Genomic DNA, 12,072 nt, shown 5'->3' with positions numbered 1-12,072 from the left:
GGGCTGCCCGTCACCGGCCTCCAGTCTCTAACGCCAGGGAGGTATCACGAGGAAGAACAGCCACCGCCCCTCCCCTTATCTAAGTGGCCCAGTGACCTCGCTCCCGGGCCCGGGGCCCATTCCAGTGGTTTGGCTTCCCCTCCTTTCACCTGAGGAATGAGGTGGTTCAGAGCCCCATAAACAGGAAGGAGGGGATGAGAACACCGAGTGCTGCACGCTGAAAAACTGGCAGAGGGAGGGTCCTTCCCAGCAGCCAGGCCCGGGCCGTATCCCGCAGGGGGTGGGGGAGGGCGGGCAGGAAGGGAGCCCGGGCTAGGAGGAAGAGCGCGCGCTGCGGCCTCCCCCGGCCCGCGGCTCCCTGCTCCCACGTGGCCCCCGCGGCAGCCCCGCACGCGGATCGCAAGGCGCCCGCTTCCCGGGCGGCCCAGGGGACCCCCCGAGGCGGCCGGCCGGGCCGGAGCCGGAGGGGGCTGGGGCAGCCCGGCCCCGCCGAGCCCGCCCCTTCCCGCTCGCCCGCCCCCGCACCAGCTCTCCCAGGGTTCGGATAACACGGGGAGCCGACCCGGGGGCGGGGCCTTCACGTCACCACCCCGGGGTAGAAAAGGGACCGGTTTGGGCTGCACCGACCCGGTGAGAGTCTGACAAGCATCTGGACCGTGGGAAGCGGGGGGCAAAGCCAAGGAAGCCGGTGGGGCATGAGGGAGTGAGCGAGAGACTCCCGGGGACAACGAGGGAGCGAGCCGGCGAGCAGCCAGTCCGTGCGCCCCGCGCCCAGCGCCCAGCGCGTGCGGGCCCCAAGCGCCGGCCCCGGCCCCACCGCTCCAGCGGCCCCAGCTGCGGGCTCCCGTCCTTCCGGCGCGCGCAGCCCGAGGCTCGGCCCTTCCCCGCAGGTGCCCGCCCGGCTCCATGAGCACCGCGCTCTACAGCCTCGACAGCCCGGCATGCTACAGAAACTGGTCCATGGAGCCGGCCAACTTCTACGAGACCAATAAAGGCGGCGGCGGCGGCGGCGGCGGCCCCGGCGGGCTGGGAGCCTCCTGCAAGCCGGGCCGGGGCCCCGGGAGCGGCGGCGAGGAGCCCGGCAGCGGCGCCGGCGGGGGCGGAGGAGGAGCGGCAGGCGGCGGGGGCGGCGCTAACCTGGCGGAGCTGAGCGCGGCCGCCCCGGCCATGTACGACGACGAGAGCGCCATCGACTTCAGCTCCTACATCGACTCCATGTCGTCCGTGCCCAACCTGGAGCTGTGCCACGACGAGCTCTTCGCCGATCTCTTCAACAGCAACCACAAGCCCGACCGCGGGGGCGGCGGCGCCGCCAGCCACGCCAGCCACGCCAGCGCCGGGGACTACGAGTACCTGCCCGGGCACCCCGCGCACCCGCACCCCGCGGCGCACAAGGACTTCGCCAGCGCCATGGCCAGCCTGCTGGGCGCGGGCACCGGCGCGTCCCCGCCAGGCGCCCTGAAGCAGGAGCCCGACTGGAGCGACAGCGACATGTCGTCGTCCCTGCTGCCCTCGCAGATCGCCACCTGCGCGCAGACCATCATGAACCTGTCGGCGGCCGGCCAGCCCACCCCGCCCACCTCCCCGGAGCCGTCGGGCTGCAGCTCCAGCTCCAGCTGCTCCAGCGGCCGCTCCCCCGCGGCGCCCGCGCCGCCGCCGCCGCACCCGGGCAAGGAGAAGAGCGGCGGCGGCAAGAAGTCCCTGGACCGCTTCAGCCCCGAGTACCGGCAGCGGCGGGAGCGCAACAACATCGCGGTGCGCAAGAGCCGGGACAAGGCCAAGAAGCGCAACCAGGAGATGCAGCAGAAGCTGGTGGAGCTCTCCTCCGAGAACGAGAAGCTGCACAAGAAGATAGAGCAGCTGACCAGGGACTTGTCGAGCCTGAGACAGTTTTTCAAACAGCTGCCCAGTTCTTCCTTCCTCCAGGCCGGCACCGCCCCCTCGGGCATTGACTGTCGGTAACCGGGACCCCGGCGAGGGCCACCGGGAGCGGGGCCGGGGGCAGGGGCGCGGCGCGGGCAAGAGCAGCGGGTGGGAAGAGGGCAGAGACAGTGGGTCAAACTATCAATACCTCAGAGACTCCAAAGATCACCTTGTAGCAGAAAGTTCCCTACGTGTTTCACAGCCTGTTCTGGGGCTTGCGGCGAGAAGCGTGACACGGATGGTGGTTTTGTTTCTTTGGAACGCGGTAGCTGGATGAACACACAACCAAACTGCAAGAGAAGCTATAAAATGTTTTCCTTAAATTATTTTTGTAATGGTAGCTTTCGTTTTGTTGTTGTTGTTTTTTTCTACATCTTACTCCTGTTGATGCAGCTATGGTACATTTGTAAAAAAAAATGATTTAAAAAAACAACCTTTGTATTGTAGATAAGAGGAAAAGCCTTGAGCATGCTCAACTTTTTATATTAATTTTTACAGTATTTCTAAGAATAAAAAAAAGCATTTTAAATCATTCCTGCTTCTTGTATTCACAGTGACCTTGTAGGGAAAGGCCGCAGGTGGACCCACACCTTGGGCAGCACTAGGGAGAGGCTGGGACCTACTACTGAGAAGCTTGCTTGCACCAACTTGCAGGTAGCTCACGTGACTCGGTGGTGTAAAAGTTCATTCCCCTGTGGCTTGTACTGAGTGAGTCAACACCAGGAAGGCTCAGCAGCTCAAACATCCTTGCCTGGGCGGTTGAAGTAAGCTTATTTATTTCATATAAATAATAAATAAGCAAGAAAAGGGAATGTATGGTTGGTATTTCAACGCCCCTCCCCCCCAGTCTATTCATCAACGCTTTAAAAATATTGGAAAACTTTTCGTTTTAATTGCATACCGGAAATAAGTCATGTGTCACCACAAGTTTATATTCAGATGTACCCCAGAATATTTGTTTTTCACATTCAGGGGAAAATATTTTGCAGGGTGGCAATCTAATCATGAACTAGCTTAATTCTGTGACGGTATTTTTTTTTCTTCCCAGAAGTTACCTAACGGATTCTAGGTGACTAACCCCTTTTTTAGATAAACCAAGCTCCTGTCCCTTAAGCTTCTGGGTGTGTTGGGGGGAGGGGAGGGTTACTGGCCACAAAACAGTTTTCATATTTTAATAAGAAATGGAGCCGGGAAGGGCTTATAAGGGAGGTGAGAATCAAATTAGGTGACCTTACCTTTAGTTAGCTGTTCCAGTGCAAGTAGGAAGGAGGAGGGGATTGGCTAAAACGATTTTTGAATTATTGGTGGATTTCATTAGCTTTGAAAGTATAAGGTTTGTAGTAACCACCTTCAGGTGATTAAAGGCATGTTCTGGTGTCTAGTTTGCTCTAGCAGAAAACCTGGCTACATTTAGGCATTTTTAAGCCCTGGGCAAAATTTAAAAGGGAATTTTTAACAAGTCAAACAGTTTCTTTAAAGAAGGCAGAAAGGAAAAGGGGAGAGAGGGGGCAGTGATTCTACCTTCTCTTGGCCTAACATCCAAACCTGAAAAAGACATGTGTGGCCTAGCTGTTGCATTGACTTTTCCTAAGGTAAAATAGATAGTCTAAAATTAGTCATGTGATGTTTCTGGTCACACTGTGGTAAAGTAAGCAATACATAAAATTGTTTTTAGGGTGCAAAGAATTAGCTCATGGCCTCACATTCAATTTAAATCACTCCCAACAAAAGAACAAGATAACCATATTATCTTCAATTTAGGTAAAAGGGATTCTTGGTAGTTGGGGAGACTTAAGACTATTGCTCACAGGTATTTAAATGGACCTAATCTTTGTTCTGGGGCCATATTACTCAGTATGATTAGGTTGTAAAATTTCTTATCTAATACTTCCATTATAATACAGTAGATCAATGATAGCATGCTGGCTAACTATCTACATTTTATGGGAAACAACTTTGCCACAGTTTCTCAGTATATTTTCTAAAAAAGACAAAGTTCCTGAACTGTGGGTATTCATTGTAGAAGTGTATGCTCCTTTAGGAGATAATGTTAAACACTACAAGGGGAAAAAAATCCTTAGAATCACAGCAAACTGTGTTCCAACTGTGACCTTTACAATTTTTAATTTTTCTTAAAAGTTTAAAACATCAAACTCCATTTAGAAATCTTCAGCTCCAATACTATATATTGCTACAACTGCGGATGATGATGATACAGTTAATGTTGTATAGAAAAACAGTGTATTTTGATAATGACTCATTTTTCTAATGTTTCCAGAGAAATTGAAAATAAGTGGCATTTCAAGACACTTTGTAATTAATAGAAGTCCTCTTGGTCTTTGGTTAACAAGTAACTACAAAACAACTTTGTAACAACATTGCAAAGTTCATTGACACTATGGCAACAGGCGTCATCATCTTAGTTTCTTCCTGCTTGCAGAAGTTCAATTTCCTCCAATCCAATGCAGCTTGTCTTGTGGTTGGTTATGGTCTGGACAAAACAATTTAACGGCCCCACCTTCTTTCCCAGTAAACTCTTCACTTCGTAAGTCTGTAGTGATAAAAGCACATAATAGGTTTAGGCTTGTATATTTTGGTATCCAAAGAAGCATACACTACTTAAGGTGCTCTGTAGAATCACTGACCTTCTGCCACTCAAATGGAAGAAAAAAAATTCTTAAGTTACAATGGAAGTAATAAATGAAGTAATTACTTAAGTAAACTATGTAAGCACTTATATGGCACCTACTGTGTGCTAGGTGCTTTAAAAATATTTCATTTGGTCCTTGAACCAAGGTCTGAGGTCACATTTGAACTCAGGTCTTTCTGACTCTAGAGCAGGGATGGGGCTGCACTTGAGGACCTAGAGGGCCACATATGGTCTTTAGACCTATTTCTCTAATTGAATTACGGTGATTTTTTTTTTTTAAAGGAAAGCAAACACTTTCCCTTTGGTTCTACTGTTGATAGTAATGTTAAGTATCTTACTGACTGCCCTTAGATGAGGAATCACAGAAAATCCAAAGAGTAGAAAAGGCTCCTTTTGGCCATCTAACTCATTCTCCTGATATTTCAGAAAAGCAGTGTTAGTAGTGTGCTCTAATAAATACTCTGGCAGTTGGTCTTCCCCTTCCTTTAGGACACTTTCCCAATATAGTAGTACTTACTGTCAAAGTATTTCCTGATGAAGTGCCTCAGTTTCCCCTTAGCTTGATAACATTTTCTCTGTTTCATACCTTGCTAGACTAAGCCACCCTTTTCCTAGCTTCATGCTCATTGGTTTGCCAAAAGTTTTGTGGTTATTGGTTAATCCTCACAGCAATTATCACTCATTACTACTATCCTATCCATTTCTGGAAGAAAAAAAAAACTTTCTCCAGAGCCTGCCCTGAGGATGCTTTCTATTAGTAGTTGGTAAAAATATGACATTTTCCCCAAGGGCTGAAAACAGAGTCCAGAAGCATAAGTCAAGAATAACGGTAAGACCCTAAACCTTTTAAAACTAGGGTTTTGGAATATAGCAGTGGTGTTATGGCACCACCTTTAGAGATAGTTTCAGATTGTGTGGATGACCAGTCTCCCAGCGCCAGGTCTAGAGTTGGGAAAACTTGAGCTCAACTCTGGTCTGAAACGATCTGATGCTAATAGCTAGCTATGTTAGAATTAGGTCTAACCCTCTCATTTTACAGATGAGAACACCGAGGACCATAGAGATGAAGCTACGTGTTCCAGGTCACAGAGAAAAAGGAAAGCCCAGGATTCCTACCTGGGTTTTACTTCTTTCCATTTGGATTGGTTACTGTTACACTTAGCTCATGGCCTTTAAGCTCATTTTCAGTGAAATATTTGACATCTGCAGAGTTTTAATGCTTTATCTAACTTAGTTGAAAAGAAATGAGATTTGCAAATAAATAGCCCCAGGACTGCTTAAAGCAAGTGACTGCCCTTTCCTTAGTACTTAGAGCCATCTCAAGCCTCCTGCTGCTCTGACCTAGGCTTTCCAGAATGAGGAATTTCATAAATGATACACTGCTGTCTTACAGGAAAGCCTCTATTCAGATTAAACATGGTTTTGTAATCAGATGATTAGGATTAAAAGTGTCGATTTGCCACATATAAGTCCTAAATTTCCTAAAAGACAGTTTACAATATGTGGATGCCTGATAATGCAGTCTATTTTGTAAATGACCTCTCAGTATCAATATAAGGGGGGGAGGGGGGGGTCATGTTATAATTATGGGATCTGAGGAACCAAACTGAGATTTAGAAGACCTGGGTTGACGCTGCTCCAATAAAAATTCAACAAGCTATCTTTTTTCATCTGTAAAACAAAGAAGGCAGTAGTAATATCTACCCCTTCTCAAAGAAAGTATAAGGTACTTGGGCCTTCCAGGGGAAAAATGCAATAAGATGAAAGTGTCAATGAACTCTACTCAAGAGATACAACTGCTGTGCCCTTGGATTTTTATTTCTAAAGGTAGGCAAGTAATTTAACTCATAACTGTCTTTATTCAATTGAATTCAAAAGAAGGTAGGACAGAAGGTTTTTTATGCTCCTGAACTTTTCCTCTCCTGCTCAAAAATCTTCACTTGCTCCCTGTTGCCTGCAGGGTAAAATCAAATTTTGCTGTTTGGTATTTAAAGCACTTCATGATCTGACTCCAGTCTGACTTCTCCAGTTTAGTATAGATTATTCCCCTTCATATTTTATAGTCAAACCAAAATGGCCTCTCTGTTGGTCCCATCTCAGCCTGTGTTTGCACATGCTGTCCCACACCTGGAATGTACTTCCTAAAGAGCAGTGCTACCACTTACATGAGACCTTTCCTGATTCCCTCCACCTTCCCTTTTGAGCCCCCCTTGGGAAACTATTGATTTACTTTGCATTTATTTATATCAGCACATTCTGTTTCCCTCCATGGATATCAGCTCCTTGAGGGCAGGCTATCTCACTTTTCTCCTACTATTTCCAGTGCCTGCTACATAGTAAGCCCTCAATACATATTTGCTGAATTGAATTTATTCAATTATTACTATGTGAAGAACTTTGTGCTAGGCAAAGAGAGAGATAGAAAGTTTAAAAAGATGGGGTTCCTGTCCTTGTGAAGGAACTGGTGCAGCAATGGACTGACTCTAGGCTCTGGGCCTGGAGCCAGGAAGACCTGAGTTCAAATCTAGCCTCCGACACTTACTGCACTTAGTAGCAGTGTGACCTTGGGCAAGTCATGTGACTTCTGTTTGCCTTGGTTTCTTCAACTGTAAAGTGCAGATAATAATAGCACCAGTTCTTATGAGGATTCAATGAGATAATATTTGTAAAAAAAATGCCTGGCACATAGTAGACACTATAGAAATGCTCCTTCCCCTCCATTCCCCTTCCGCTAGTACCTGAAAATAACAATCCAATACATAAGTACATTAAGGAGAGGAAAATAAAGTGCTACATGAGGTTTATGGGGGAAAAGTTACTGATGAGAAGGCTTCATGAAGCTGGTTTCATATGAAGTAGCACTTGAATGATATGACCAGGTCACTGGTTGAGGAAAACTACTTTGGGCATACTATAAAGGAGAGACAGTGGATCCAGGAAGACCTCTTAGAAAGCTATGTTTAAAAGTTCATTTTTTAAGATTAAATTTTATTTTTTAAGTTAACAAAAAAAATCAGCTTTCTCATTCCATTAAAAAAAAAAAAAGAAAATCCTTGTAACAAATACGCATAGCTAAGCAAAATCAATTCCTGCATCGTCCCTGTCAAAAAATGTTTCTTTCTTGCACAAATTTAGTAAAATAGAAGGGAAGGCCTGTACCTGAAGGGTGGTAGCAATGGAAATCTTGCCTGTCATTCAATACACCACTCCCTCCCCTCTGCAAATCTAGCCTCAACATACCTTTCCAGCTTTATCTGTCACTTGCCTCTACATGAATCCCCTGATCCAGCCAGACTGGTCTCACAACAGCACCGCTGGGCACTGAACAAATAGGGTGGGATGAATTAAACTGTCCCTCCAAATAGACTATATTCCCACTTCTATGCTTGTGCTCACAGTGTTGCTCTTTCTTGAAATTCCCTCCATGCTCCACTACTTCCAATGAGACACTCTCTGTCCTTATAGGTCAAGTCCAAATCTCGCCCCCTTTTTGATGCCATTTCTGAGTGTACTAATCTCTTCCTTGATCTCCAGTGGCCTTTATTTGTCTGGACCAGGGGTGGGGAACCTGAGGCCTTGAGGACACATTTGACCTTCCAGATCCTTAAGTGCAGCTTTTTGACTCAATCCAAATTTTATAGAACAGATCCCTTTGGATTTCCTACCCCTGAACTCTGGACTGTCTTCTACTCTAAAGTTTCATCTTTTCATGTATATATGCCTTGCCTTCCCAATTAGACTCTAAGTTTTCTAAGGCTGGGACCATGTCCTTCACATGTTTTTACTCCCCACTCAGCAGGGGTCCTTAAGCTTTTCTGTGTCCCAGGCACCTTGGCAGTCTCGTAAAGGCTATAGACCCCTTTTCAGAATGTTTTTAAATGCATTAGATAAAATCCATGGAATTACAAAGGAAACTAATTCTATCGAAATGTTAGTCATCAACATATTTTTTAAAACTTAGAATAAGAACCCTTGCTCTACAGTGACCAGTGAAGTGACTTAGACACAGTGAGTGTTTAATAAGAATGGAGTCCAAAAGACCTGAGTTCAAATTTGACTTCAGACACTGACTATGTGACCCTGGGCCAGACACTCCACCTTTGTTTGCCTCTGTTTCCTTATCTATAAAAATGGAGAATAGTTTATTTTTAGCCCATTCAATCCTAACTAACTACTCTTTTAATTGTTTATAATTTATTATTTGATGGGTGGGCAGCTTTTCAAAACCACACTTATTTTGTAAAGCAGCTGGTGACCCAGTGGATAGAATGCTGGACCTGGAGTCTGGAAGACCTTGGAATGGAAATATAATACATTATAAACAATTAAGCTGCAAACATAGGGTGATTTTTTTTTAAGGCAATTATAGTCAGATCTTTACTCATTTTGGCCACTTAGATGTTCACATGTCCTGTTAGGTTTCCATAAAACAGGCCACACCTGAACTCACCTTAGAGGGTAGTTAGTTAGGATTGAATGGGCTAAAAATAAACTAACTCCTTCTCAGAGACAGATGCTTTATAAACATGTGGATATTGACAATCACGTCTCATCTGAGACAAGAAGAAAAAACCCAAGAAGGCCTGACTGAGTCTGACAGTTGGAAATAGGGGAAAGTGAAGGGTATTCACAAAGCCTGCTAGGGATGGATGCACATCTATGAAAGGCACTCAGCTTTTATACAATTCCAATTTTTAAAGAATGTCCTGAGTTCGCTGGTATGATCACAGGATCAAAGTTTTAAAACCTGAAGAGACCTGAGAGGTTATTTAGTACAATTCCTTTATTTATGTTAGTGGTGAAGGACCCAAGGCCTAGGGAAATCAAGGGCCAGCTAGGAGGCACTATGGTGTACAGATAGCATGACCTGGAGAGGAAGGAAAACCCAAGTTCAAATTCAGCTTCAGACTCTTAATAGCTATGTGACCCTCAGCAAATCACTTAACCGCTGTTGGCCTCAGTTATCTCATCTGTAAAATGGGAATAATAATAGCATGGCCCTCCTAATGTTGTCATAAGTATCAAATGAGATGATAATTTAAAAATACTTAGCATAGTTCCTGGCCCATAGTTAGTGGTATATGAATGGTAGCTGTTATTATTTTTATTGGACAAGGAAATGGCAAACCACTCTAGTATCTTTGCTAAAAAAACAAAAACAACAAAAAAACTCTGGTCAGTACTAGCATGTGATGGTCAATGGGGTCATGAACATTAACATATGACAGAACAACAAAATTATTAGTGCCCAAGTTCACACAGATAGTAAGGGGCAAAGCTGGGATTTGAACTTGATTCTTGAGACTCTAAATCCCGTGTTGTTTCTACTGCACCACAGCTGCTTCTAATTATACTCTGGAGAAGTAGACAGCAAAGGAAATTGGAAGATAATGGCTGTATGTGAAAAAAACACCAAACGCTTTGCAAATACAGATTATTATACTGTCTGCCGTTATTGTAACATAGAGATGTTGGCCAACTGCATTCTGCAGACCTCTGTCAGACTCCATAGGATGGATGACATCAGCAAATTTTCTGAGTCACAAACAGAAAAAAAAGTCTGAGTTGAAACCTTTTCTTTCTTGTCAAGACGGCACATATGGCTTCATTTAGAAATGTCAAGCTTGGCAGGTGTGGGGTCCTTCGTGGTGAAGGGGATCTATGGTTTGTGAAATGATAAGTGGTTTCTGCCGGGGTGATCATTTATTTCCTTTCTGAGGCTGCACACGACATAATGGCAGACAGCAACCTCCCAGGTATTCTTCAGATAAACACATGGCTACACATGTAGGAAATGTTCACTGGTTAAGCATGGCCCAGCAGGTTTGTCCTTCCATTTAGCCTTGTCACCAAAAGCCAAGAAAGTGGTAAACTCTTCATTCTCTAAGACCACAGCTGAGCATCAAGATGTCTGAGAGTTAGCTAATTCAAAAACTCTGAGTTGGTGACTCAGATACAAGATAGTAAAAGGCATCAAAGTTAACACTCATGCCCCATTAACCAATGCCAGGAGTGTTGTTGTGGTAGTTACAGGAACAACTAACTCCTTTTTTTTTTAGATTTCAGGGCATATGGACTCTTAAGGCAAAACCCATGGGCTGTTATATTCAGCCTCCATAACTAGAGGCTGACACTACATTGGCCAGGTGTTGATGCTACCAGCAACTCTGGCAGTAGATAGAAACAGACCTTAACTGTGCCCTGCACACTGTGGGGAGGCCTAGGAAAAGCAAGGGCCCTCCTTTTTAGCGACTTCAGATTTTGTCACTAACAAATGTCAGACTGTAAATGGATGTCCCTGATCCTGGAGCAGAACACACTGTGCTCCTAGGCAAGATTGTCAGGTTTATTGCTGCCTTTGTTTTTGTTTCAGAAAATTTCAGGAAATCTGGGGTTAAGGAAAATTAGAAATTCAATTCAATTCAAAAGGCATTTGTCAACTATTGCAAGGAGCTGTGCTGGGCATTAGAGACATAAAAATGAAAGAGTCCCTTAAGCTGCATGTAATCTATTGTAAAATATCTGGGAGGAGTGCCATCGCTGGGAAGGGACGAGGTGGATGGTAAAGAATTGCTGCCAGTGTGTCCTTTTATCCTCCAGCTCTCAGCTCAAGGAGAGCATATGAGAAAGAGATAGAGGGGCAGCCTTTGTCTCAAAGTCTATATGATTTCTGAAGAGAATGATGATGTTCCTACCTGGTTCTATCTTCATCCAGGGGATCAGAGACCTTGAACCTCTTGTTCCTCACATTTTCCTACAGGGGATAAATCCCTGAGAACCTAACTTACCATTTTTAACCCCTATCTCCTTCCTTTTAAACCACAGACAGCAGTCGTGCACAATCAACCCATCACTCTCCATCGTTTTTCTCTTTTCCCTTTGTAAATGGCCCCTAATTTCCAACTCAATGTCTCTTGTTCAAGACATATTAAAAAAAAAACCCAAACCCTAAAATATGGAAACTCTGGAAACAAAAGAAAATGTTCACATTCTCTATGTTCTGACATAGCATATTATATTTTAATTTCTATACGATGCAGTCAATTGACGCCTCCTCAGTCCCCACTGCCAAATTATCCAAGACATCCAGCAACCAATGAACCATTTATCAAGCACATACTTGATCCAACATTAGGATGCCAAAGAAGTCCCAGTGTACCAAGCCCCAGACTAAACATTGTAGCCAGCACTAAGTACCCAGGGGAGCTTAGCAGTTCCCTATTTATGAGGATGATGATAATGATTCTGCCTGTCCGTTAGCTTGTTCAAATTAATAACTCATATCTGCAAAACCTCTGACAGATTAGATAAAATGCAAATTTAAAACACAAAACATTGTTTTATCCATAAATATTATCAGTCCTGGTCACTAAATTGGGGATAGTGGATTGATGCATCTAAAGTGAAGATAGGGGGTCAAATGAAGCTGTTACTATAGAAATACTGGGCAACTATTGGGAGCAACAATTTTAGAGAGAAAGGGAAGCCTTGGAAAATGG

The 12,072-nt window shown here is 45.0% G+C and overlaps 2 protein-coding genes across 7 annotated transcripts in view; one reads left to right on the top strand and one right to left on the bottom strand.

The window, feature by feature from the left end:
* The first annotated feature begins 609 nt into the window (after nt 1-609).
* On the top strand, nt 610-2,455 carry CEBPD (CCAAT enhancer binding protein delta). The gene has a single exon (XM_072604555.1). It carries the CDS (start codon nt 907-909, stop codon nt 1,960-1,962), a length of 1,056 nt encoding a protein of 351 aa, XP_072460656.1. The 5' UTR covers nt 610-906; the 3' UTR covers nt 1,963-2,455.
* Nucleotides 2,033-12,072, bottom strand: part of SPIDR (scaffold protein involved in DNA repair) — a 571,461-nt gene continuing 561,421 nt past the window's right edge. For all 6 annotated transcript variants that reach the window (XM_072604554.1, XM_072604549.1, XM_072604553.1 and 3 more), the window contains one exon: nt 2,033-4,474. In XM_072604554.1, the coding sequence (XP_072460655.1) occupies nt 4,343-4,474 (132 nt within the window). In that variant the 3' untranslated portion in view covers nt 2,033-4,342. The remainder of the gene's footprint in view (nt 4,475-12,072) is intronic.

This window comes from Notamacropus eugenii, chromosome 4 (assembly GCF_028372415.1).
Source record: "Notamacropus eugenii isolate mMacEug1 chromosome 4, mMacEug1.pri_v2, whole genome shotgun sequence".
Lineage (NCBI taxonomy): Eukaryota > Metazoa > Chordata > Mammalia > Diprotodontia > Macropodidae > Notamacropus > Notamacropus eugenii.
The sequence above is the reverse complement of the archived record's forward strand: the minus strand, read 5'-3'. Positions and strand labels throughout refer to the sequence as shown.